This window comes from Apiospora kogelbergensis, assembly GCF_038363985.1.
Source record: "Apiospora kogelbergensis strain CBS 113332 chromosome Unknown utg000012l_segment0_segment0, whole genome shotgun sequence".
NCBI classification, from domain to species: domain Eukaryota; kingdom Fungi; phylum Ascomycota; class Sordariomycetes; order Amphisphaeriales; family Apiosporaceae; genus Apiospora; species Apiospora kogelbergensis.
In genome coordinates, this window is record NW_027117429.1 from 132,437 (window position 1) to 157,414 (window position 24,978).

Here is a 24,978-nt window from a genome sequence, read left to right on the forward strand (position 1 = left end):
TTGGTGGCGTCCGTATACGTCCCTGTGGAGGGACCCCCGGCGCTCCAAGAAGCGTGCAGAAAGCTGCGCACCGCTATCGAAGTAGTGAGAAGGAGGACCGGAACAGCAGTAGAGGTGGTTCTCACAGGGGACTTCAACCGGCATGACCAGCTCTGGGGCGGAGAGGAGGTGCGACTAGAAAAGCAAGGAGAGGCGGATCCGATTATTCATTTCATGGCCGAATTCGGCCTTAGCAGTCTGCTCCCGCGGGGCACGAAAACGTGGAGTGGCGGAGCCTACAGCACGACCATCGACCTCGTCCTAGCATCGGAGGAGATGAAAGATTCTCTAGTCAAGTGCAAGGTGCTCGAGACGGAACATGGGTCGGACCACAGGACCATCGAGACGGTCTTCGAGACGACCACACCAGTGCCTGCGGGCCAAGAACGACTTCTCTTTAAGAACGCCCCATGGAAGGACATCAACACCCGGATCGCAGCGGCATTGGCTACGACGCCCACGGGTGGCACGGTCCAACAGCAGACTGACCGGCTGATGGGAGTCGTCCTGGAAGCAGTGCACGCACTGACCCCCAAAGCCAAGCCATCGCCGTACGCGAAACGATGGTGGACAACGGACCTAACACAACTCCGGCGCATTCACACGTACTGGAGAAACCGAGCCCGGGCCGAGAGGAGGGCAGGATGCACCAGGAGCGACCTAGATCTAACGGCGAAAGGTGCCGCAAAACAGTACCACGATGCCATCCGGCAGCAAAAGAAGAAGCACTGGAACGAGTTCCTCGCCGACAACGACAACATCTGGAAGGCAGCAAAATACCTCAAAGCGGGCGACGACACGGCATTTGGAAAAGTCCCCCAACTCGTGCGGGCAGATGGGACGAGCACCTCCAACCATACGGAGCAGGCGGAAGAACTACTTACCAAGTTCTTTCCTCCGCTTCCGGGCGAGATTGCCGACGAAGGGGACCGCCCGCAGAGGGCGCCCATCGAGATGCGCGCTATCACGATGGAAGAGATAGAACGACAGCTGTTCGCAGCCAAGTCCTGGAAAGCACCCGGGGAGGACGGCCTGCCGGTAGCTGTCTGGAAGGAAGTGTGGCCGGTGGTCAAGCAACGGGTGTTAACGCTGTTTCGTACGTCGTTGGAGGAAGGAAAGCTACCAACCCAATGGCGCCATGCGAAGATCATACCGCTCAAAAAGCCGGGCAAAGAAGACTATACTATAGCGAAAGCCTGGCGGCCGATCTCGCTGCTATCAACACTCGGGAAGGTGATGGAGTCAGTCATTGCGGAGAGGATCTCGTACTTAGTCGAGACGTTTGGGCTCCTTCCAACCAACCACTTTGGGGCACGGAAACGACGGTCAGCAGAGCAAGCACTCATGCTCCTGCAAGAGCAGGTCTACGCTGCCTGGCGTGGCCGGAGGGTCCTCAGCCTCGTGAGCTTCGACGTCAAAGGGGCGTACAACGGGGTGTTCGACGTTAGGCTACTCCAAAGGATGAAAGCTCGAGGTATACCGGATCAGTTGCTCCGATGGATCAGCGCTTTCTGCTCAGGTCGTACGGCGACGATCCTGGTGAACGGACACACGTCTGAAAGCCGTAGCCTACCACAGGCGGGTCTGCCCCAAGGGTCCCCCTGTCTCCGATCCTGTTCCTCTTCTTTAATGCAGATCTGGTACAGCGGCGGATCGACTGCTACGGGGGCGCTGTCGCCTTTGTAGACGACTTTACGGCTTGGGTCACAGGCCCAACGGCGCGGAGCAACCGCGAAGGGATAGAAGCCATCATCAACGACGCCCTCGCGTGGGAAAGGAGGAGCGGTGCGACGTTCGAAGCGGACAAGACAGCCATCATTCACTTTGCGCGCCAGCCGTACAAAGCCGACCCGGCACCCTTCACCATCAAAGGACGGGATGTACGGCCCAAGGAACACGTCAAGATCCTCGGGGTCATCATCGACACGAAGCTCAAATACAAGGAACACATCGCCGAAGCCGCGGCCAAAGGGCTGGAGGCCGTCCTGGAACTGCGACGGCTCAAGGGGCTCTCCCCTGCCACGGCGCGACAGCTTTTCACGGCGACGGTGGCGCCGGTGGTGGATTACGCGTCAAACGTCTGGATGCATGAGTGCAGGTACAGGGCAGCGAAACCCGTCCACCGCATCCAAAGGATAGGGGCTCAGGCAATTGTGGGAACATTCATGACCGTGGCTACGAGCGTGGCGGAAGCCGAGGCCCACATTGCCGCGGTCCAAGACCGGTTTTGGCGGAGGGCAATTAAAATGTGGACGGACATCCACACCCTCCCACCGACAAACCCTCTTCGCAGCAGCACAGCGCGGATACGGAAGTTCCGGAGATACCATCGATCGCCATTCTATCAAGTAGCGGACATGCTGAAAGACATACCTATGGAAGAGCTGGAAACCATCGAACCGTTCGCACTAGCCCCGTGGGAGAGCCGGATAAGGACGATCGCGGACGAGTCGGAAGCGGACTTTAGCGTCGAGCGTACAGACTGGGCGGTGCGCATTGCGGTGAGCAGCTCAGCCAGGAACGGGCTAGTGGGCTTTGGTGCAGCCATCGAAATACAGAATTCGATTCGAGGGGACTGCCTGCACTTGGCCCGCGCCATTACACCCGGTGAAAGAACAGAGCAGAACCCGTACACGGGAGAGCTAGCCGCTATAGCCGACACCCTACGTTCGTTGCCGAAGCTCCGGTACCGCAAGATCCTGCTCGTGACGAGGAACAAAGCAGCGGCTCTTACACTGAGGAAGCCACGTCAACAGTCTGGGCAACGACACATCGGTGAAGCCTACAAGGCCATTTCGAGCCTGCGAAGGGAAGGAAACAACATCGTCGTCGCCTGGCTACCAACGCATGAAGAGGACGAACTAATGGATCGCGCGAAGAAGGAAGCGAAGACCTCGACACGGCTAGGTGCCGAACCAGGGACCAAGATGCCAGGAGCAAAATCGACAGCACTGAATCTTGCATGGGCCAAACGGAGTGCTCAAATAAATCTGCCGGAACGCGTCGGGAAACACTCCAAACGAGTCGATACTGCTCTACCAGGGAAACATACGAGGCAGCTGTACAACGGACTTTCGTGGAAAGAAGCCAGCGTCCTTGCCCAGCTCCGGACAGGGAAAGCGAGGTTGAACGAATACCTATATCAGATCAAAGCGGCACCGACAGACCAGTGCGAATGCGGACGAGCGAGAGAAACGGTGGAACACTTCCTCTTCCGATGCAACAAATGGACAACATACCGAACAGAGATGCTACAGTGCACAGACACCCACAGGAGCAACTTGTCCTTTTACTTGGGTGGCAAGTCACCCTCAGACAATGAATTCTGGGCCCCAGACATGGAGGCCGTACGAGCGACGATACGATTTGCCATGGCGACAGGTCGGCTGGATAGGAACCAGTCTTCTCACTAACGCGTCCACTACTAACAACCCGTGCCTCAGACTGCAGGCGCCGCTTCAGCTGCCGAGGATAGGATGCTGGACACTTGGAGAAGGGCCTTCAAGCTGGCCTGGCAGGAAATGCTACTAACACGGGATCCTAAACAGGAACGTGCTGACGGAAGTGGAGTGACCAACTGAAAATGGAGCATGCATGGGCTTTAGGTGACAAGTAAGCGATTCAAGAATGTACTATAGATTATCGATAGTTGCCCTTTCAGCTTCGCCGCCCGGGCGTTAATAAATTGTGTGTGTGTGTGTACGAATCCTATGGCAACGGGTTCTCACGCTGTTCCATACCTCGCTCGAGGAAGGAGAGCTACCAACCCAATGGCGCCACGCGAAGATTATCCCTCTCAGAAAGCCCGGCAAAGAGGACTATACGATAGCGAAAGCCTGGAGGCCGATCTCGCTACTATCCACACTGGGAAAGGTGATGGAGTCGGTGATTGCGGAAAGGATTTCCCATCTAGTCGAGACGTTTGGGCTCCTCCCAACTAACCACTTCGGCGCCCGGAAACGACGGTCAGCGGAGCAGGCGCTTATGCTCCTGCAAGAACAAGTCTACGCTGCGTGGCGAGGTCGTAAAGTCCTCAGTCTTGTAAGCTTCGATGTTAAAGGGGCGTATAACGGGGTATTCGACGTCAGGTTGCTCCAGAGGATGAAAGCGCGAGGAATACCAGATCAGTTGCTCCGTTGGATTAAGGCTTTCTGCTCAGGTCGTACGGCGACGGTTCTGGTAAACGGGCATACGTCCGAAAGCCGGAGCCTACCACAGGCGGGCCTACCCCAAGGGTCTCCCCTGTCTCCGATCCTGTTCCTCTTCTTCAATGCGGATCTGGTACAGCGACGAATCGACTGCTACGGGGGCGCTGTCGCCTTTGTAGACGACTTTACGGCTTGGGTCACAGGCCCAACGGCGCAGAGCAATCGCGAAGGGATAGAAGCCATCATCAACGACGCCCTCGCGTGGGAAAGGAAGAGCGGTGCGACGTTCGAAGCGGACAAGACAGCCATCATTCACTTTGCGCGTAAGCCGTATAAAGCCGACCCGACACCCTTTACCATTAAAGGACGCGAGGTGCGGCCCAGGGAGCACGTTAAGATCCTCGGGGTCATTATGGACACGAAGCTCAAATATAGGCAACACATCGCCGAAGCAGCGGCTAAAGGACTAGAGGCCGTGCTGGAACTACGACGGCTTAAAGGCCTCTCCCCTGCCACGGCGCGACAGCTGTTCACGGCTACGGTAGCATCGGTGGTGGACTACGCATCGAACGTCTGGATGCACGAGTGCAGGTACAGAGCAGCGGCGCCGGTCAACCGAATCCAGAAAATAGGGGCGCAGGCAATCGTGGGAACCTTCATGACGGTGGCTACGATCGTAGCGGAAGCAGAGGCCCACATTGCCGCAGCCCAAGACCGATTTTGGCGGAGAGCGATCAGAATGTGGACGGACATCCACACCCTCCCAACGACCAACCCCCTTCGCAGCAGCACAGCGCGAATACGGAAGTTCCGGAGATACCATCGATCGCCATTCTACCAAGTAGCGGACCTGCTCAAAGACATACCGATGGAAGAGTTGGAAACTATCGAACCGTTCGCACTAGCCCCGTGGGAGAGCCGGACAAGGACGATCGCGGACGAGTCGGACGCGGAAACTGAGGTCGAGCACACCGACTGGGCCGTGCGCATTGCGGTCAGCAGCTCGGCCAAGAACGGTTTAGTTGGGTACGCAGGCGCTGTCGAAGTGAGGTCATCGACGAGAGCCAGCCCTTTGCTCGAGACCCGTGCCGTCACTCTGGGCTCGAGAGAGGAGCAGAACCCATATACTGGAGAGTTGGCTGCTATAGCAGATATGCTACACTCGTTGCCGAAGCTTCGCTACCGGAGTATCCTGCTGTTTACGAGGAATAGGGCAGCAGCACTCACGCTAAAGAAACCACGCCAACAGTCCGGACAGCAATATATCTGCCGGGCCTATCAAGCTATCGCGGACCTGAAAAGGGAAGGAAATAACGTAACGATCGCCTGGTTCCCGACGAGTAAGGAAAACAGGCTTATGGACCGCGCGAAGAAGGAAGCGAAGACCACGACACGGCTAGGCGCCGAGCCAGGGACCAAGATGCCGGGTGCGAAGTCAACAACACTGAACCTGGCATGGGCCAAACGGGGTGCTTTAACCAAGTTGCCGGAAGGTGTCGGGAAACACTCCAAGCGCGTCGACACAGCTCTTCCGGGAAAACATACGAGGCAGCTGTACGACCGACTTTCGTGGAAAGAAGCCAGCGTTCTGGCCCAGCTCCGAACAGGGAAAGCGAGGTTGAACGAATACCTATATCAGATCAAAGCGGCACCGACCGATCAGTGCGACTGCGGATGCGCGAGAGAGACGGTAGAGCACTTCCTCTTCCGATGCAGCAGATGGACAGCATACCGAGCAGAGATGTTACAGTGCACGGACACCCACAGGAGCAACTTGTCCTTCTACTTGGGTGGCAAGTCACCATCGGACGGCAGGTTTTGGTCTCCCGACATGGAGGCCGTCCGAGCAACGGTACGATTTGCTATAGCGACCGGCCGACTGGACGCATACCAATCAACCCAAAGGGGCACCCCATAAGGCCATCTACTAACCTATTATACTAATACTAACTACCCCGTGCCTCAGACTGCAGGCGCCGCTTCAGCTGCCGAGGATAGGATGCTGGACACTTGGAGAAGGGCCTTCAAGCTGGCCTGGCAGGAAATGCTACTAACACGGGATCCTAAACAGGAACGTGCTGACGGAAATGGAGTGACCAACTGAAAATGGAGCATGCATGGGCTTTAGGTGACAAGTAAGCGATTCAAGAATGTACTATAGATTATCGATAGTTGCCCTTTCGGCTTCGCCGCCCGGGCGTTAATAAATTGTGTGTGTGTGTGTGTACCATCGAGTCGATGGATGTGTTTGATTGTTAGTTTCTTGCTTTAGCTGGCTTGTTTATAAGGTTCGAGAAGTACTATTATTCCTCATCCACCAAATCCCAATTATTCTCGGTAAAAGCCTTTACCCAAACAAGACGCTCTTCCTCTTCCTTCTTGTTGGTTATACACATATCTTCCTTTATAATAGCTAGATGTAGTCGAATATTGGGATAGAAATATTCTTTTTCTCCGTCTCTGACGAAACATGGTAGAGTCCGATTTGAACGGGTCCTTAAAGAAAGGCCTCGACTCAGTTCCCTTCAGCTCGCCGTCACCTCAAGGTCACTACATCTAGTCTACGCGTTGTACTGAGAATGAAGAACGTCAGGTGATACCCAACTGCTGCACAAGGTGAATGAGTTGCTGGGCAAGTTCGAGGCTGTCCAGTCCGAGCTGGCCCACCACTAAAAAAGTAAGTATACCACCATCCTACCACCAGCAGAAGACTCCGACTTACATGCACCCACAAATCACCGGTTTCACGACTTTGTAGGCTTTCCGCGCCATCGGAGCGATGTGTATGTCTAACCACAGGACTGAACAGCACACAGAAGGTCGAACAGCTGTAAGTCGCCGTGTGTTCGGCCCAGCGCAATCGTTCTATTGACATCGAGTACAGGTTCCTGCAGCAAACGCAAAGGCTCACGGGCTGGTTGTCGCAGGTGAAACGCCCATAGAGAACTTCTACGTCGTGAACATCTACAACCGGACAGATGAGAAGGGATCCTTTACAGTGCAGAGATTTCTCGACCTCAAGGATCGTGTCGACTCAACCACGGCAATGCCCTGCTAGAATGGGGGAAACGGTGCAAAGCTGTCGCAGGCAAGCCGTCCAAGAGGATCTGTGCAGAATGGAGCGAGGCACGCGCCAGACTACTACAAGGACTATAGACGCAAGTTGCAGCGGGACACCTTGGCAAAGAAGATGGTGGGAATGCTGGAGGACCTTCGGACGAGTCTCAGCGGCATGCAGTTCGGGTGAAGACGTGGCACATGTTAATGCGTCAAATATCACACGGCAACTCTGTGTATGCTTATGTTGAAGCATGTTTTCAGCTCTAGTTCGGTACAGTAACCAACAATCTAACGCTACTGTCGTCCCTTCTGCGCTCCCGTGATCCCTTGGTCCTAGCCTCCACGGTGATCCTGGTGGGAAGAGATTGCACACGACGTACGGCCGGCGCACTTCCCATTCAACTCGGGGGAGTTGGGAACAGTAAGGGCTTGGTTCTGATTCAGCTAATAATTGAATCTAACAATGCAAGCAAAAGTCAGATTGTGGTTTAAATCTTAAACAATCTTAAAGCATTACTAATCTTCCTATCCTATCATTGTTTCTACGTAAAAGGTCGCAGTATCCTCATTTTAGTCAGGGTCCTTGGTATGTGTTGTGCGCTAGTCTAAATAACGGGAGGAAAGTGGGCGGTGTAAGCTTTACCATTCGCCGGTTTACGGTGAAACCATTTTCCAGTCTAGATAAATGGATGTGAACTATTTATTTGCCAATCCAATTTACCCCACCCTACCATCCTCACCATCCTCACCATCCTCACCATCCTCACCATCCTCACCATCCTCACCATCCTCACCACCCTCACCACCCTCAATCATCCTGGCTAGAGTATAGCCCTTTCGATGCACTTGGTCTTGACCCGGCCAATTACGACCCACCAGCTATTTAGAAAGCGTTCCGAATCGCTGTACACCAACGGCAGCACTGCATCGAGGAATGTAACCAATAGTAGTTCTCATGGAAAGTGAAAAAGCGACTAGATAGCTAGTGCATGAACAACCGCGGGACATGTTTCTGCTGCGAGGATGCTAATGGTATTTACATTTCCGCGGCACATCTTGCATCTCAGTCTTGATGTGTATGCACTTCCTTCTCCAAGTGTATCCGACACCTCGCGTAGATGGCCTAGGCCGGGCTGTGAGGTTAAAATAGGAGTCTTCCGAGTTAGATGACAACGACATTCACTCTTTGCCCAAGTCTCCGTGTCGTAATCATCCATCAGATTCAGGGGTCAGCATGCCACTCGGAGCCACTACGCAGAACGATACTACCTCGAGGCGGAAGGGTTCGCGAGGGATGTGTCTCCGGACTCGTCCGTATTTTCGTAGAAGTCGAGACATTCCGTAAGAACTACTTCCAAATCAGCCAAGACTCACAAGTCGTGGGGTGAGCTCCACCTGCAGAGATAGCATACTGTCAATAATGGGTTCTTCCCACACACCGTACTCATAGTCAACAAGTCCGTGTCTTTCGATCGCATCACAAAGCCGTACAATATCGCTGCCCATTGTCTTGAGGTTCTCTTTGCTCACGAGTGCCTGGCCCCTCTGAGGTGCCATGCCTGAGACAGCCATCCATGTCTTTCTGCTTCTGCAGTAAAGCTAGCCATGCATGGTTGAAATCATGCCAAAGCTTCATGCGGTCATGGTGTAGTTGTGGATTATCAGTAGCCAGACCTGGAGAGCCTATTATCAGCAGGACTGCCGCTACCATAGAGACATTCCTCATACATACCCAATTCCATAACTTCCGAGAGCAACCAGTCGGAACATTCAATAGCGATGTGCTGGCAGAAACCAGGACACCATTGCTGATGTCAGTGAAAATCGCTTTGATGGTTTCCTGATACTGCTTATATGCCTTGGCCATTTCCGTAGAAGTTGAATGCTCCTGTCCCTTCGGCACCTCACTTGCCTGTGGCATTTTTCTCGTTGATGCAGCGCTACGTTGGCCATCAAGCGCTGCGCCCCCATCTGCCGGGCCTGGGAGGTCGATTTTCGAGGCGTCTAACGAAACTGTCACATGCATATCAGGCAGAGACATACACACCGGACCAACGGATAACCACATTTCTGAAGGGATACAGCGGTAAAGAAACAAACAGGGGCCTAAAGGATGCCAGACAAGGTGTATATAAGTCAGGCGAATCACCCTCCTAGAAGGAGAGAAGACAGATCAGATCAGAGCCCCTAGAAGTGCCATAGCCAATTATTAGCTGAATCAGAACCAAGCCCTTATTGCCCTTGTCACACTGGCTGTCGTGGAGATGGTGGTCGGGGTCGAGGTTTCGATTGCGGCTGCGGCGGGCACGTCTCGACTCCCTCCATCCTCGCCGTCATTGCGGACGCGAAGCTCTTCCAGCAGCCGCTCCTTAGCTCACCATCCATCAACCGGGAGGCTTGAATGTATAGGTAGAGTAGTAATAAAGTTATTCACGGGTGGATTTACACATGGGTGGACATAATATGTGATCAAAGTTAAGCTATTCGCAAAGTCGCCAGCGCAATACCGCTTACTCAAAATCCGAACCCTAACTGGGAAGCTCTGTCCTCAATACTAAAGGCTTTAGACCAAGCTTCGCGAGAGAAAACGAGGGGAGAGTTGGAAGGGACAGGAAAGCAATTGTGGCATTTCCTCAGTTCGCCGTAGATACATATTATTTGCAATCTACCAGCCTCCAATAAATATATATAACGACGTGATGGTACGGTTACAACGATTAATTTGGCGCTAGTTAGAGTCCTCCGGAATCATGGCGTGGCGGGGTTCATGTTCCTCTTCCTCAATCTCAGATTCATGATCGTCGATATCATGGGCTCCGTTGGTACTATAGACACCGTTGGACTGCGTAGCCTTCTTGGCTATGCCATTCCGACTCCCTTCAACGGCCGCGAACAGGTAGTGGTCCGCAGCGAGAGAGCGGCCCTGACAGAGGTAGCCCATCGGGGTGTGTAGGATGTCCTGGCCACGGCGCCGGAGGGTAAGCCAGTCCAGGAGGAATGCCGTAGGGTTGGTGGCCGTGATCGTACCGGCGAGCCCCGGCTCTCCGTCATTCGAGTCGGCCTCTGGGTAGACGTCTAGAATTCCATCTCGGATCGCTGCATAATCGCCATAATCGATATAGAGCCGACCGGCAAAGACGCCGAGCTCGATGGTAAGCCACCTGGGCATCGTGTAGCCAGCCGGCAGCTCAGGCACCACGTAAAACGTCAGGTCTCCAAGGCTACGCATGGATTTGTTGGCGGGAGCTGCGTATAGTATGAGATGCACGTGTGGTCTTTCTTGCCGTCGGATGGTCTCCAACAGGATCTCTGCCTCCTCTGGAATTACAACCAGGGCCAACTTGCTAGACGGGTTCCAGAGGACCCATTCCACCGGTCGCTACAGTAAAAGTTAGCCGATCTCTAGAATAGCCTGAATCCCGTGTGATATTTCGACTTACTAAAAAGTTATCGTTCAGCTGACCTGGTGCAAGATGGATGGTCCTCCTGAATTCGTCGGACACGTAGAGGTGGGACAGCGTGCGCTGTATGCCGTACTGCATGCCGATACCTGTCTCTGCAAGTGACTCGAAAACATGCATGAACTTTAGCAAGCGATCACCATGACCCGTCTTGACAAATTTCAAGATGTCGTCGTCAACGGTTGAGAACTCGAGCGCAGTGTATTTCACAGGCTTTCGAACCTGTCTAATCTCCTCCACCTGGAATTCGACTTCCCGCTCCTGCTCGACCTCGGCGAAGAGATCGGCCGCGGCGTGGGAAGTGGCGCTAGTAGCAGCTCGGCGATGGTTCCTTAGCTTCTTGATAAATTCGGCTAGCTTAGGCAATCTGATGTCCGCACTACGCGAGGGTGCATCGCCGCCACTATCGAGACAAACACCGCCATACATATTCTCTAGGGTCTGGCGCTCGTGCTGCTCAATCACGTCGAGGTAGGCTCGCCTATGTATAGAATCTCCGAGGAGTTCGGCGTGCTCCGCCGCGGCACTGGCACGGCTACAAAAGTCAGCCCCTTGTGCCTGGTAGAGGTCCTGGAGCTGTTCCATGCCACGGCAGGTCTGTTCAATGAGCCAGACGACTACATGAGCCGAGTCAATCGCGACAGGCCTTGGGCCAGTAGTCATGGCGTAATTGCCTCGGCTCCGTACATCGAGAATGCTTTGATGGACCTCTGGCGGAGCATAGAAGACAACAGACTGAGTTGTCCCTAGTTGACGAAGTCGCATGGCAGCTGTCAAACGATTAGTACTAATTTCATCGTAAAAGCCTTGAGTTTGTTCGGTGTACCTTGGATCGTATGGTCCTTGGTTTGACCAAGAGCCAGTGTAACGGCGCCTTTCGCATCGAAAGGAAATTTCATGTCAGTACCCCGAGTATGAGCTTCGTCGATGTAGACAACGCATTCACCCAGACTGTCCGCGAAAGCCGTGGCCAGTAGAGGGGTGTCCACTTTCTCGCTTCTGTGATGGATCCAAGCTCGATTGTCGTTCCCAAAATAGACCGCCGCTTTCGCCTCCCAATCAATTTCCAACCATTTGGCTGCGACTGTCGCGTTATCCATGTCAAGGATATAGGCCCCCGCGTCTATGAGCAGCCTGATACGCCTCTTTCTTAGGTCGCTCAGAAGCTCCTCTTCGGTCCACGCCTGGGTGGACTTTGCGGCTAGGCAGTATCCACGGTTCCGTTCCTGGAGGAGATAGGTCAAGACTTCTGCGCTGGTCTGGTGCAGGCTTGACAGGTCATCCTGCCGGATTGTCATGGGGAGAAGGGATCGAATATCATTCGTCCCACTGAAGCCAGTGGTAAGGCTTGCTCCACCGCCTTCCGACTTAGGAGAGAATTGAGGCAAGTCCCAGCCGGATGCTTGCAGCTTGACCGTGAATTGACTTGCATGGACAGGGAATACGAAGCGATTCATGTAGTGGTTAATGACGCTTCGGTTGCGCCTAAGACAAGTCCATATCTGCATCATCTGCTTATCGTCATCTATATTGATCGAACTCCAGTGTTGAAGGCCGTCAGGTAGTTCTTGTGTGGACCCTGTCCACCGATCAAACTCGGCGGCCGGGTCCTCGGATTTGAGAACCTCCCTCAGTGACTCTCGAGCCTGCTCCATCGAGATTCCAGCGTAATAGAACGACAGGCAGGTCAAGCCGATCGCTATATCCGGGTGCCCAAACTCAGACTGCTCGTGGGGCACCCCCTTGGCTTCGTACGGCACAGCGATCGGGTCACGTTTGGGGTGCAACCCGTATTGCACATTCCATCTCTTCTTGATACAAAGTACCAGGATCCCATTGCCTAGCAGGCCGTGCACGAGCAGAAGGTTTTTATAGGCCGAAGGGGGGTCGCTGAACTTAGACGAAAGCCCCTCGATCGTGTCGCAGGTAGTGTTCCGGTTTGACAAGGCGTCGATGATCTGGGCATATAGTCTGGGCGTTACTAGACGATCGAGTCGAAGAAACGGCGTTGTGCCTTTGGCGATATCCTGGATCAGCCATCTGTTCAACTCTTCCTCCACCTTGTCGTCCAGGATGTGGGCGATAGGGAAGCCACCGTCGCGAGCGACGAGGTTGAGACTGTTCTTAAACTTCTTCTGGAGATCAGGTAGGTGATCCTCGATAAGTTGTAGCAAATTCTCCACCACCTCCCATCGCTGGGGGTGCCCATCTAGAGCCTCCCGTGAGCCGCTGGGGTAAATCAACTGTGTCTTCACCGCCAAGGTGAAGTCGGACTCGTCCATGATCTCCCGAGCATTCTTCGTCAGCCACCCCTGGAACTCAATCATCTTCAGCGCCTCTGCCACGTGGCCATCTTTGAGCCGCTGGAGCCCGCTTAGTTGGTAAGAGAGTTTGGACTCGGGCGTAGTCAAGACCACGCCGCGACGTCGCTTGGTCTCTTGATGGAATCGTATGTACTTATCCATCATGTGTGTGCTTGTTGGAGACTTGCGCGAAAAAGGGATATGAAGTACGCTCTTCCCGAGCAATCCACCCACTCGTAACATTAGTACCTGGGCAGTCGGGAGCAGGAGAGCTTTCGGAATAATCAATCTTGCGAGCTGATCACCATTCGCTATGATCGATGCCGCCATAGGCATAACCACAGATGTTTTCCCTACTGTTCTGTCAGTCATCACATCTGAGCGCCAGCATCGAGTCATTGGATCTTACCTTGACCCATATTCATCTGAAGCAAACTGTTCCTCTCAGACTTCGGCGAGATGATTGCGTGCGCAACCTTGACTTGGTCAGGTCGAATGAGGAGGTCGCTGTCGATCTCAATAAGAAGCCACTCTGGATATTCCACAGGGTTCCAACCAACGTGGCCCTCATTGCTCAACTCTTCCAAAAACCTGTCATTACGACCCTGAATCAGTGCTCCTTGCATACGGCGAAGCTTTTGTAAGGTGGTGATGAGGACCCCGAGATCGGTCAGCATCCTCTTCATACCAGAGTCGAGTGAAAGTCGAACATGGGACTGGAGCTGCTCCAAGAGAGTTATGCGTGTCGTGCAGGGCCAAAGAAGTCCTGCCTTAAGCCATACATGTCGGCAATCTCTGTCTGACAATGCTTGGCAAATGAGAGTCGACTGCTCTTGCTCCATCTCGCTGGTGGTATTGACTAAACTCTCAATTTCCTCCCAGGTCGGAGGTACATGCTGATTCTTGGATTTCGGAGAACTTGCCTTGTAGGCTCGAAGGCTATTCTCCAAGTCCGATGTGTACCGCTGGCGGAGTTGGTCCTGAGAAGTCGAGAAATGCCGCAGTATACGGCCTAACTCTTCCATGGCCTTAAGAGTGCTTGCTGGATGCGCAGTCACCTTGGAATGACCTGCGGCCGATGGGAATGTCGGAGAGCCCTTTGTCCAGCTCTGTTCTACGTATGAGCTCGCCGATCTTGTTTTGGACATCAGGTCTCTTGATAATGACGGCACAACTAAGCCACCTGGACGTGGACCGACAATGTCGGGTTCCATGATCCACTGGGTCGGTGTTGCTTCATCCTCAGATCCACGGATCGTATCGAGAACCGATTGAACTTGCTCAACATAGTGGACTAGCTGCCTGTTTCCGACGAGTCGGTCCCATTCTGGCTTTATCAGCTGAAGCACTGCATGTGTTTTCACATATTCAGTGCTAAACCTTCCAACAGCCGGAGTATGGATGGGCCATTGGGCAAGGAGGTAATCCACAAACTTCCGGCCACTTTCTCGCATGTTCATACGGTGCTGCTGTCTTCTCATGGCCTGAGCTTGAGATTTCAGACGGCGTACGTCAACATAGTCCACATAAGCTGGTTTCATAGCTGCCTCCAGTCTAGCCGGGTCTGGACGCTCGTCGACCTTGAAGTCTATGAAGGAGGTTCTTTCCGGAGGTACAAGGTCCTTTAACTGAGGGATGCTAGCAAATGCAACGAACATCTTGATCATGTCCAGGTTGGATGTGCGGCTGAATGCGAGTAAACACAGACGGAGCATAACCCTCGGCCTGGTTTGCAGTGTCGATCTGCGGCAGTAGTTCACGAGGTTCCCCCATTGCTCATCTACACTCGTGTCGATGAGTTCATCCAATGGAAGTGCCGCTGCCGCGTCATCAGTTTCGTTGAAGCCGCCGATGAACTTCCACTTGCTGAGCAGATCTAAAATATCTTTGGCCATTGTGAAACGTAGTTTTGGTGCCCGTAGGAACATAGCGATCTGGTACACATTTACTGACCGTGGTGATGTCCGGGCATGGCCATCGCGCGACTCATACGTCTTGTCTACTGCAGCTGGGAGTTTTTCCGACGCCGCATTTGACCTCTCGTATCGACTTCTATAAAACTCGCCTCTCCGTCTGAGGTGAGAAGGCTCGGGATCGTCTGCTGTGGAATCTTGGGGCAGTGGCGGGAGACTGAAATTGCAGAGGTCGGACGATGTTGATAATATGTGGCGGGCAACACTGGCATAAAGGTCGCTTTGGATGGTCGTTGTAGCATGTGTATCCCATACCACTGTTTGTAGGATCAGTTTATCCTTTGGGTAATATTCTCGCTTGGGGGTCAGTGATGAAATAGTGTCGAGAATTTTCCGGTGCCCGCCCATCAAAGGTTGCCAGGGCTGGTAAATGCCAGATGTGAGAAGCGACAAGGCTTCTTCTGAACCCGTCCGCCCAGTAAGGGGGTCGGGGAGTTGAAAAGAGGTAATCGCATGGAAAAGCGCCTTCGTGTATAGCAGTCGAGACTCGGGAATACACGTGAGCCTCCCAAGGGTGCTGTCGATATGAAACCGGAAGTACTCGTTCCCCTTCGCAGCATCAACAGCAACGTGTATGCCGTCACGTTTCCAGGTCAGGGGGCCTGAGGGAGTAATAATACTGCGACTGTTGTGGTTCTCAGTGCCTCGGAGGACAATTTTGCTTTCTAGTCCATCTTCAATCCAATTTTAATTAGCGTTCGGCAATCACTCGGCTCAAAGTATTGGTTGTTAAACTCACAAAAAGTCCCTGCGTCTTGATCGGGGTCAATTTCCATCTCCAGCTCCCGGCAATAGAGCAACTGGTCACGCACGGCAAAGTTCAGATCTAAATGTTTCAGCTCGACGCATAGGGAGCCAGATTTGGGCTGATAGATTGTGAGACGTCGAGGGTCTTCGAAACTCTTGAATACGAGGGCAACCTCTCTGGCCAGCACCGAATGAGGGTCGACAAGCTGGACCTTCTTCTTGGTAGCGGTGCGGCTGTGCAGATCCAAAATCCAGTTGCTTGCCTTCTTTACTTTCCAGATATTTGGCTTTCGCCGAATCTCAAGGCGAGCGGAGTCGAGATGAAGCCAGTGAATACAGTCGTCTATCAAACCTGCTGGTAAGTCATAGATGCCTCTTGCCCGTAACTTGGCTCGAGGAAGTAATTCCAATAAGCCCTCTCTTGTGTGGTCACGGATCACCACCATGTCTCTGCGCAATCCGAAATGGATCTGATGTCCCTTCGGATTTTGAATCAACGAATGCGTCATCCCCGGCATCCTTGAGGGGATGGTTATGAGATGAGCGTTACCAAAGAGCTCCTTGACATCTTCCGATTCTCGTATCTCGGACGGAAGCTTGCCCAAGGCCTTTCCGTCTACGAGCAAATGGCCCTCGAGACAGTTGTAGTGAATTACCTGCTGGAAGCGGTTGGACCCTATTGTGCGAGTTGCAACTGATACGAACCAGGTGTTGTTGTTCCAGCCCTGTGTTTTTGTGGTGTGCACAGGTTCCCAGGCGGAGAAAACTTGAGTATCGCTGCCACCAACATCAGACCAAATCTCGTTCACTGCCCGCGAGAGACCATTCGAACAGCACTTGATAGCCGAGCGAATGATATCACGAAGTCGGAAGGCCAACTTGATGTCTCGAATCAGCATGGCCTTCACTTGTGGCTGCAGCTTTTCCGGGTCGATGACGAGGTTGAGTTGAATCGCAATGGTTGCTCGAACATACGCAGCGAGTTCGTCTTCCTCCATCGTCGAGCGAGTCTGCACAAGAACTGTGAAGGTTCTCCGACACAGCAAAGCAGCATACAATGATCGTTCCGCTGTGACACGGACTGTATGTGGATCTTCGGAGAGCCGTGTCTCTTGTCGCAAGGATGTCATCCATTCCAGTGTTGTCTTGCGGATCGTGTTGATGAGCTTGAGAGCCTTCAAGCGAGTTTCGGATCTGTCAAGTTCGTATAATTGGAGACTCAATGTGAGAAGCATCTCCATGCAAGGTGCCTCTCGCCAGTTCGGCGAGATTGATCGTAGACGGTTGTCAATCTGGTCAAGGAGAAGCTGGCGGAATGTCGGATCCCTAAACGCCGAGTGAACAACACCTAAACCATCGGCCGCTCCGTCGGCAGGCCCAGCTTGCATTGCGAGGGCACTGAAGAATCGCACTGTCTCGTCGGTACTGAAGTTTAGATTGGGCGAATTTAGCTCACGAACCATCGTGAGCCATCGCAAGCCACTACTCGCAAGGAGCTGCTGCATTGTGGTGAACTCTTTTTCTGGGACATCCTGGGGGCATAAAGTCTGGTTTGCCACGATCTCGTACGATGTCGGGCCGGACATATAAGGTAGAGGATGCTCAGTAGGTGGTATAACCGTTGATCGTAATGCTTGTGGCACGTAAATACCACATAGATGTTGTATCGTCAGCTCGTTGCGCAGGCTTTTCGTCCAAAGCTTGCGAGTCTTATCATAGTACTCGAACTTGAGAGCGTTGGGAAGCGTGACATTTTTCACTGGTATTCTAGTCTTCTGCTTCTTATAGTGAGTGCCCAAGAAGGATTTCGGAATTGAAGCTAGGGTGATGTTGCCACGAGGAATACTTTTGTTGAGATGACAATTGAGTTGCTCGTACTGATCCAGAAGTGTTGTCGGGGGTGTTGGGTCGGCTTCTCTGCCCGGATGTGCCAGAGTGGCGACAATATTCCAGGTTACGTCCCGATACACTGCAAAATGAAATGGCATCTCGAGTTCAAATAAGGCGACGGCTTTATGATGCTCCTCAGATGGAAGGTAGTCCTCGTGAATAGAAATGCTCAACCGGGAACGTTTTCCATAAATACCGCATCTGCGACAGCCGTAGGAGTTCCTGATTCGGTCTGTTCCAATAGAGCAAGTGCAAGTTGCGGCTTGGCCATCTTGAGTCAACGAAACGTAATTGGAATTATACAACTCCCACTCCTGTATCTTGGCATTTCGTGAGAAATTCGAGTCGGCCTCGATCTTTTTGCCCATGCCCCGGAGCTTCGTAGACTGCTTGTAGTACTTGACCGCAAAGGAGTCTTGGCCAGTGGCAGAGAGGATGGATCCATTCGTATCGAGAGACTCTGCAACACGAATAGAAAGATGGTCCTGGATTTGACGGAGTTTACGGAGACCTGTGTAGGTGCTGATTTGTAGTGAATTGAGAAGTTCCGGTTTGAAGATAGGATGGAACTCCTTGAGAAGCGGGCAAGCCGAGCTGACGAGCTTATCGAGCTGGGTCCATCGTTCAAACACCTTCAGGACCAGGTTGCTCATTTGCTCGGCATTGGAATTGTAGGACTCAAGAGGCTTTCCCATCAAAGTATCGATGCTTTGCGCCAGGTGAATACATTCTGCTTGGAATGAAGTTTGAGGGGAGTCAACGTCTCTCGCCATGACCTCGTCTTCGGAACTCGCTAATTGGAAGTACAACAGAGAGAATTCGCTGAACTGCTTCATTGAGCCCGTCAGTTCTGGGAGTGCGCGGCTGATACGCCCCTGGTCCCACACGAGTTTGGTGTTGAGAAGTCTCTGAATATGTGCGCCACTGTTAGGAAGCGAAAGCTGCAGGTCTCTGGGCTGGGCATGACGAGGCAAGCGGGGGATCGGTCTCTTTGTCCTCTGTTTATAGTCATCCCAATCTTTGATGACATGATCCGTGGCGGTCTTGACTGCGTCCTTGAACATCTGGCCTGTATTCTCGAGTAAAACACTCAGCGTCCGTGATGTTGGAACAGCTTTGGCCTTCTCCATCTCGAGCTTTGCCAGTCGGCGGCAAATCTTCGATGACAGAGTGCCCACAGAGTCGAGGGCTAATTCATCAACTCCGTCCTGTAGAAGATGCATGAGCATTGTAGCAACTAGTAATTTGTAATACGCATATCCTTCGGCCGATCCGTGGGCCAAATAGAGCTGGCGCTGGACAGCAACGCGAATTAACAGCCAGAACGGCAATCTTCGCCAAGGCATGCCGGGAGGAGAGAGGTTGGCATCATCTCTGGTGCTTTTTCGCAGACGTGGAACCTGGGATGGTTTGCCAACGGCCTCCAGCATCGGCATCAGCATCTGTGTGATCAAGGCAGGGTTGACCGTACCACGAACTTCGTTGAGGGCCACACCGGCCTTGCTGGCGTGTGCTGCAAACTCGTACAGATGCTCTGAGTTTGCCTGATCGAGAAACTGGGCTAAAGACTTTTGGAAACATTCGTCTCGAAACTCGTCAATCTGTATCTCTACTGCGTGGCCGGGAAACTCCCTCTGGAGTGCATTTTCAGTTGCCAGGACGGCTTCAGATGGCGGCGAAAGTTCCATGACTTCAAATATTACGACATCGGAATCGTCCCTACCTCAGTCAGTTCCAAGATCCAGAGACATAACAACGAAGGTCGAAACTTTGGTAACATACCTGTGTTCACGCCTAACGAGTAGTCCGGCATTTTGGCACCGGATGTGCAAAACCAGGAAATGGCCAACCTCCAACGATTGAAACCAGTCCTGAAGACGGTTCCTGTCGAGGAAGCCTCTGTTCACATCAACGCAGGTGTGCAGAGTGTGACGTACAGAGTCCCAGACGGCGGTATATTCAGGCCTCGTGTGTTCAGCAAGAGACTTGCAGGCTCGCGACATCCGCTCTACAATGTCGGATTCAATAGCCTCGAGGTTCTCCTCTTGTTGCCCGGGGAGCTTAACAGGAAGCACCAGATGTTCAAAAATGGTGGCAAGGAAGGGCGCCATATTTTTACTGCAGCATGTGTACCTTCTGCCAGTGGAAATCACTAAGCGTGGATGTGGAGAAGTAGACCGCTCAGGTCGGGTTGAAGGGTTGGTTGGGAAGCGATGAACGAAGATAAATAGAAGAAAAGACTCGGCGAATAGATTGATTAAATAATCTGTAGATTTTCATCAATCAAGCTGGGAAGCAAGTTGTGCCAGGGAACGGAGAGATATCAGTTCCCTGGTCAGAGACGATGACCTGATAGATGAAGGAAATATGCTTGTTGCAAGAAGCTGCTGAGCTAACAATTAAGATTGAGCAAGAGACTATATCGGAATATTGAGGCTAGCCCAAGAAGTGATACAGTGGACGACCTGGTTCTAAGCGATCCTGCAGTCAACTGTTGTCGTGGGGGATCAAAACAAAAGAAGATGGGCCTCCCGCAGTGACTAGTACTGCGGCAGCAGGAGATGAGACGAGATGTGACCAGCCCATACCGGCGATCGAAACTGCCAACACACATGGATGAAAAGAAAAGTAAAGATTTAACAAGGGGATCAACAGTTCAGATATCAGACACTGTATGGGGGCATGGTATCACTCTGTATTGGCTTGAAACTTATCGTATGCAAAATAGAACTCCACTATATGCGTGCAATATAGTGGTATATATACCCAAGGTGATAAAACTGGACTGGATTTGTGCAGAATCTTACACCAACGGCATTGAACCACAGAAGTGCACCGTCTCATCGGGATGGATGGATGGATGATGGACAGCCAGCGAAACAAGAATCGTGTCATGGTCTAAACCTATTTCAATCTCGCCCCGACATTCACGAGGTGATGACCTGTTGACTGCTTTTCATGTGCTTTACCTCAACTAATGTTGGCATATACCTGGTAAATACATAGTCGACGCACCATTGAGGCAGAAAAGTACGAACGAGGCAGATAAGGAACGGTGAATCGGATCCTCGGCATAAAATAGCAAAAACATCTAACTGCTCTCACGTAGCACAGCCGCGATGTACTGCAGCTACCAGGCCTTTTAACAGGGACACGAAATAGCTACAGTGGATACTGCGCCAATTTGCATACAACCCCCTTATTCCTACAAAAGGTGAAAGACATTGTCTCACTTTCTACAGAATTAAATTGTTCCCACTATTCATGTCAGATAAGAAGGCGGAAGAGCAAGCATATTCATGGTTGAATTGGAGCATCCCTTGCTAACCCTTCAGGGGGTTCAGGGGTGAGCTTGCCAATCGCACCGCCAAGTGCACTCGACTCCCATCAGGGCAACCAACGGAGGGAATGACCAACTCATACATATGTGATCCTCGAGACACATCTTGTGCCGTACCAATGCCGCTACATAATAGCCATTTGTTTATCTCCAATTGAATATTTTTCTGCCTAGAGGGCAGGGTACTCTTACCAGTGGAAGGACTATCACTTAATCGCTTTCTTCCCTCTCGAAGTATGCTTATTATAAACCCAACCCTAAATCAAGCTACGGGCCAGCCCGTCTCAAACCCCGCCTTAGGGCTTAGGGCCACATTCTGTAATATTGCCCCCTGCGGGAGGCCTGACACTTCCCCGCTGATGTTTGCCATTTTACTATAGGCTAGCGTGGTCGTTCGATTAATACAGAACCGGCTACGGGCTCTGCCGCCTATTGACCCGCTCTTAAGCATGATCCCGCTGCTGTGCAATGGATTCGTAAACTTAAACCTGCTACTGCCGGGCTGGTGTGCGCATATGAAGTACGCTGACGTTGACATCTGGTCGCTCCATATGGGCAAAGTGCCTCCTGTATTCGCGCCCTTAGTTTTATTCTAGAAATGTCAACTTCCGAATTCATTTTATATAGAGAAAGCCACATGAAAATCGCATCAGTACTTCCTCAAGCTACTTTGAAGACCAAGCTCTCTAGGGCCGCGCGTCAATGAGACGTATGTGTGGCGGACGCCCGCTTCAGATTTTCTTTACTATGGCATGCATTCCGCACGGTATGACCGCCATCGGCTGTGTGTCAGTAGCCCATTGGGCAATAAATAGTATGAGGACATAGTTACACGACATTTCCTATGCGTCACGTATATCAATGAAGCGTTATCTCACCGCTTGTAAAATTGAAGTGTCTGAGTTCTTGCGAAAAAAGGACGAATTGTTACTGGTATGATACATCTAGAATTATAAGCCCCCGTTATATTCTTTGCGATCGCCCTCAGGCTCGTTTGTCCCGAGAGCTTAGGATGGCTCTTGAGTATTGTAGTTCTGACTGATGCGGCCACCGGTTGACCGACACAGCTGAAGTTATCTTACGTAGGCGAAACAATAGTACCATAGCCATCTTCGAGCTTTTGATTCACCGGCCATGCAAGAAAGTACGGTCCCAAGTGCAATCCTGCAAATGGAACCAACAATAAACTGATGCCATTCATAAACGGTCCTAGTCCCTTCCGCAGGCAGGCTCGCGAGAACCATCTCCGTTCCACGAGCCACCGTGCTCCGGCGTTCAAGTGCGACAGCTGCTCCCGCTACTTCGATTCCGAGCGGGCGCGGTTCCAACATATGGAAGCCTTCAATCATTGCGATATAAAGTGTTCAATATGTGACGACACGTGGCCAGCGGACGAAGTCTTTATGGCGAATCGCGTGCCATTACATCCTGCATTCGTCGTTTTTCCTCAAACTGCCGTAACTGATCCTCTGCCGTCAACACAACTGGCGGCTGCGCGAAAATCACTTCGTCTGGCGAACATCCTATGCCAGGGGAGGGTGCGGGACTCTAGATCGCAACAAGTCAGGTTGTGTGACCGGTGTTACTGCAACAATAGGTACATACTGGGCTATTGCGATCAAAACCGGTTTCCCAACTAGAGAAGTCGAAAGGGCTGTTGAGGCCATCAAGCGACTGCTGCCAAGATTAGTACTGAAGCTCACCACAAGGCTGTATCTTCATTACCGGCAAGCCATACGTCAATGAGACAGCTTGGGTCATCGAACAGGGACGCGGGGGTGGAGGAGGAAACTCGGGATGGCCGTGACGCAGCTCCTCAAAATCATATTGCCGCTGGTCTTCCTCGTCCTTGTATACTGGCTAGGAGGAAGAAGTCTGATGGAATCGTGTTGAAGGAGGTGGAGACAATATACCTAACTATTGAGTAGGCGTCGCGGAATAAACTCATTCTGATAATGATGGGATTTTCTACTAACTACTCATGTGTTATTCTATATGGCATAACACACACGACGAAATAACAACAATGACAGCCCGGATGAAGCAAATTGGCAGTGTTTGATTCCCTTACGTTGGAAACGTTGTGGGGATCAAAGGGTCTCACCACTCTTTCCCCTTTGCTTGGCCAAGCTCCCTGAATCTGGGTGCAGACCTGCTCACGGAAGCCGGACGCCTCTGACCAACCACATTGCACAGCCGGCCCAAGCCGCTAGCCTCGAAATTGACGAGTCGCGCAGACTACTTGGAATTCGACCAGGGAATTCCGGTTGCATATCTTCAGGATTTTCCTCTTCGTCCGGTGAGAGCCCTGGAGGTACGAAATCGAGATCCATCATGGCGCGATGCGACACCAGGCTGCTAAGCGGCTTGGATGGTATCGACGATCCCGAAGGGGTCCGCTTAAATCCAGTACCAATTGTCAGACGCGTGATTGGTTGTGTCTAGTTGAACTTCTCTGTCTGTGGTACAACGCGGTTGTCCCAGTACATATTTCCCTTAGTGGTCCTGGTCGGATCATCGGCCTCCAAGGTACCGATACTTTCCATCTGACAACATGCGGGAGGCCCGCCATCGCATCCCAAGGTCCCGTGCCTTGTTCTGCAGCGATAAGCCGCTCTTCCGAACCTTGTTTTTCTTGGTGTGGGCCATGACGGAAGTCTTGCTACCCAAAACGGTAAGGTAACTTGCTGGACCATCTTGGAGCATGCGCCATGAGCTACAATAGGCTGACTGACGAAATCGAGTTGAGAAGCGGCTAGATAGTTATGCGACAGGGTATGACTTCAAGTGATTATCATGAGCTTATATAGAGCGCGATGTAGAAAGAACCAGGAAAACGCGATAAGAGAATTTGGCGCCTTGAACAGGGACAATGAAGAATAAACCATGGAACGACAAACTTGGTCTCCTGGTCTACTTGGTCCGTAGTTACAGGACGCTAGACGTTAACCAGCACTGCATATCTCAAACCTCCCTCTTTCCCCGCCTCTCGATCCCGGTGACAAATCCTATGACAGACAGCAGGTCATGGGTCTAGGATGAACCCTAAATCGCGCAAAGCTACTGCAAGCCATCAGGGGTGGGGCAACTTCGAAAAGAGAGGAGCGGGATCTCCGCCAGAACCGTCACCAGCCCCGGAAGCGTTTGGCCCCTCCCTGGCTACGGCACAGACCTGTCATCAAACCTACGCTAGCAGACAGCATGCAGAAAGACGGCAGGGAAGCGGAAAAGATCTTGCAGGGCTGTACTAGCTATTCCATATGGCTCTGGGCGACTTGCTTGACCTCTTGGAGCATATTCCTGGAGTGTCCATGGAGCTACAATAGCATCTCGCGGAACAGTAAATATAACTAGGCTGCTGGCTTGCGGGTATGAAATGGTGATGACATGATGAGCTCGAGTTGGGTGAAGCTGACTTCGCCAGGAACCTCACCGGGCAGCTGCTGATCTGGTTCCAGAACCCATGTTGGCAAGATGGATTTCGGGCCCTGCTTTTCTTTGGCGCGTCTTGAACAGGATAAGTTCTTGCGCAGCAGGAATACTAGGCAGTTAGTTCTAATGACGCGGAGTCGTGAAGTGACTCTTCGCTAATGATGGTGCTCTAGGGACCTGGCCCGCTAGTCGCGATAGTGCGCCATTGCTACTCTTGGACCGACCAACAGTAGTCAGGACCGGAAGCAGCCCGTGAGACTATTGGAGATGCAAAGGACTGATGTACAATACTGGCAGGTACGAACCAGAAGAGCTGCATCGAAGACGACGGCAAGAGTCACCACTCGTGAGTAGTGAGCAGTAGGGCAGTAGCTATGGCGCCGCAGGCGGACAGCGAGAACGCCTCACGTCCATAATGTATGTACATACCGTACTTTTAAGGAAGCCATAGTATCCCGATGAGTATGAAAATTCAAATCCCTGCAACGCCTTCAGAGTAACTCGATACCTGAGCGGGTGACCAAGCATTTGCGACAAACCGGCCACGCACCATACATTCGTTGAGGTCGACGCAGAATCAGATGG

The 24,978-nt window shown here is 52.3% G+C and overlaps 1 protein-coding gene across 1 annotated transcript; it reads right to left on the reverse strand.

The window, feature by feature from the left end:
- Nucleotides 1-9,975: 9,975 nt before the first annotated feature.
- Nucleotides 9,976-19,732, reverse strand: PG998_014507 (uncharacterized protein; the record flags this gene model as incomplete). Its single annotated transcript, XM_066881323.1, has 6 exons — nucleotides 9,976-10,626; nucleotides 10,688-11,039; nucleotides 12,464-13,364; nucleotides 13,421-15,658; nucleotides 15,724-19,340; nucleotides 19,404-19,732. 6 exons carry the CDS (start codon nucleotides 19,730-19,732, stop codon nucleotides 9,976-9,978), a joined length of 8,088 nt encoding a protein of 2,695 aa, XP_066723454.1.
- Between the last annotated feature and the right edge of the window lie 5,246 nt (nucleotides 19,733-24,978).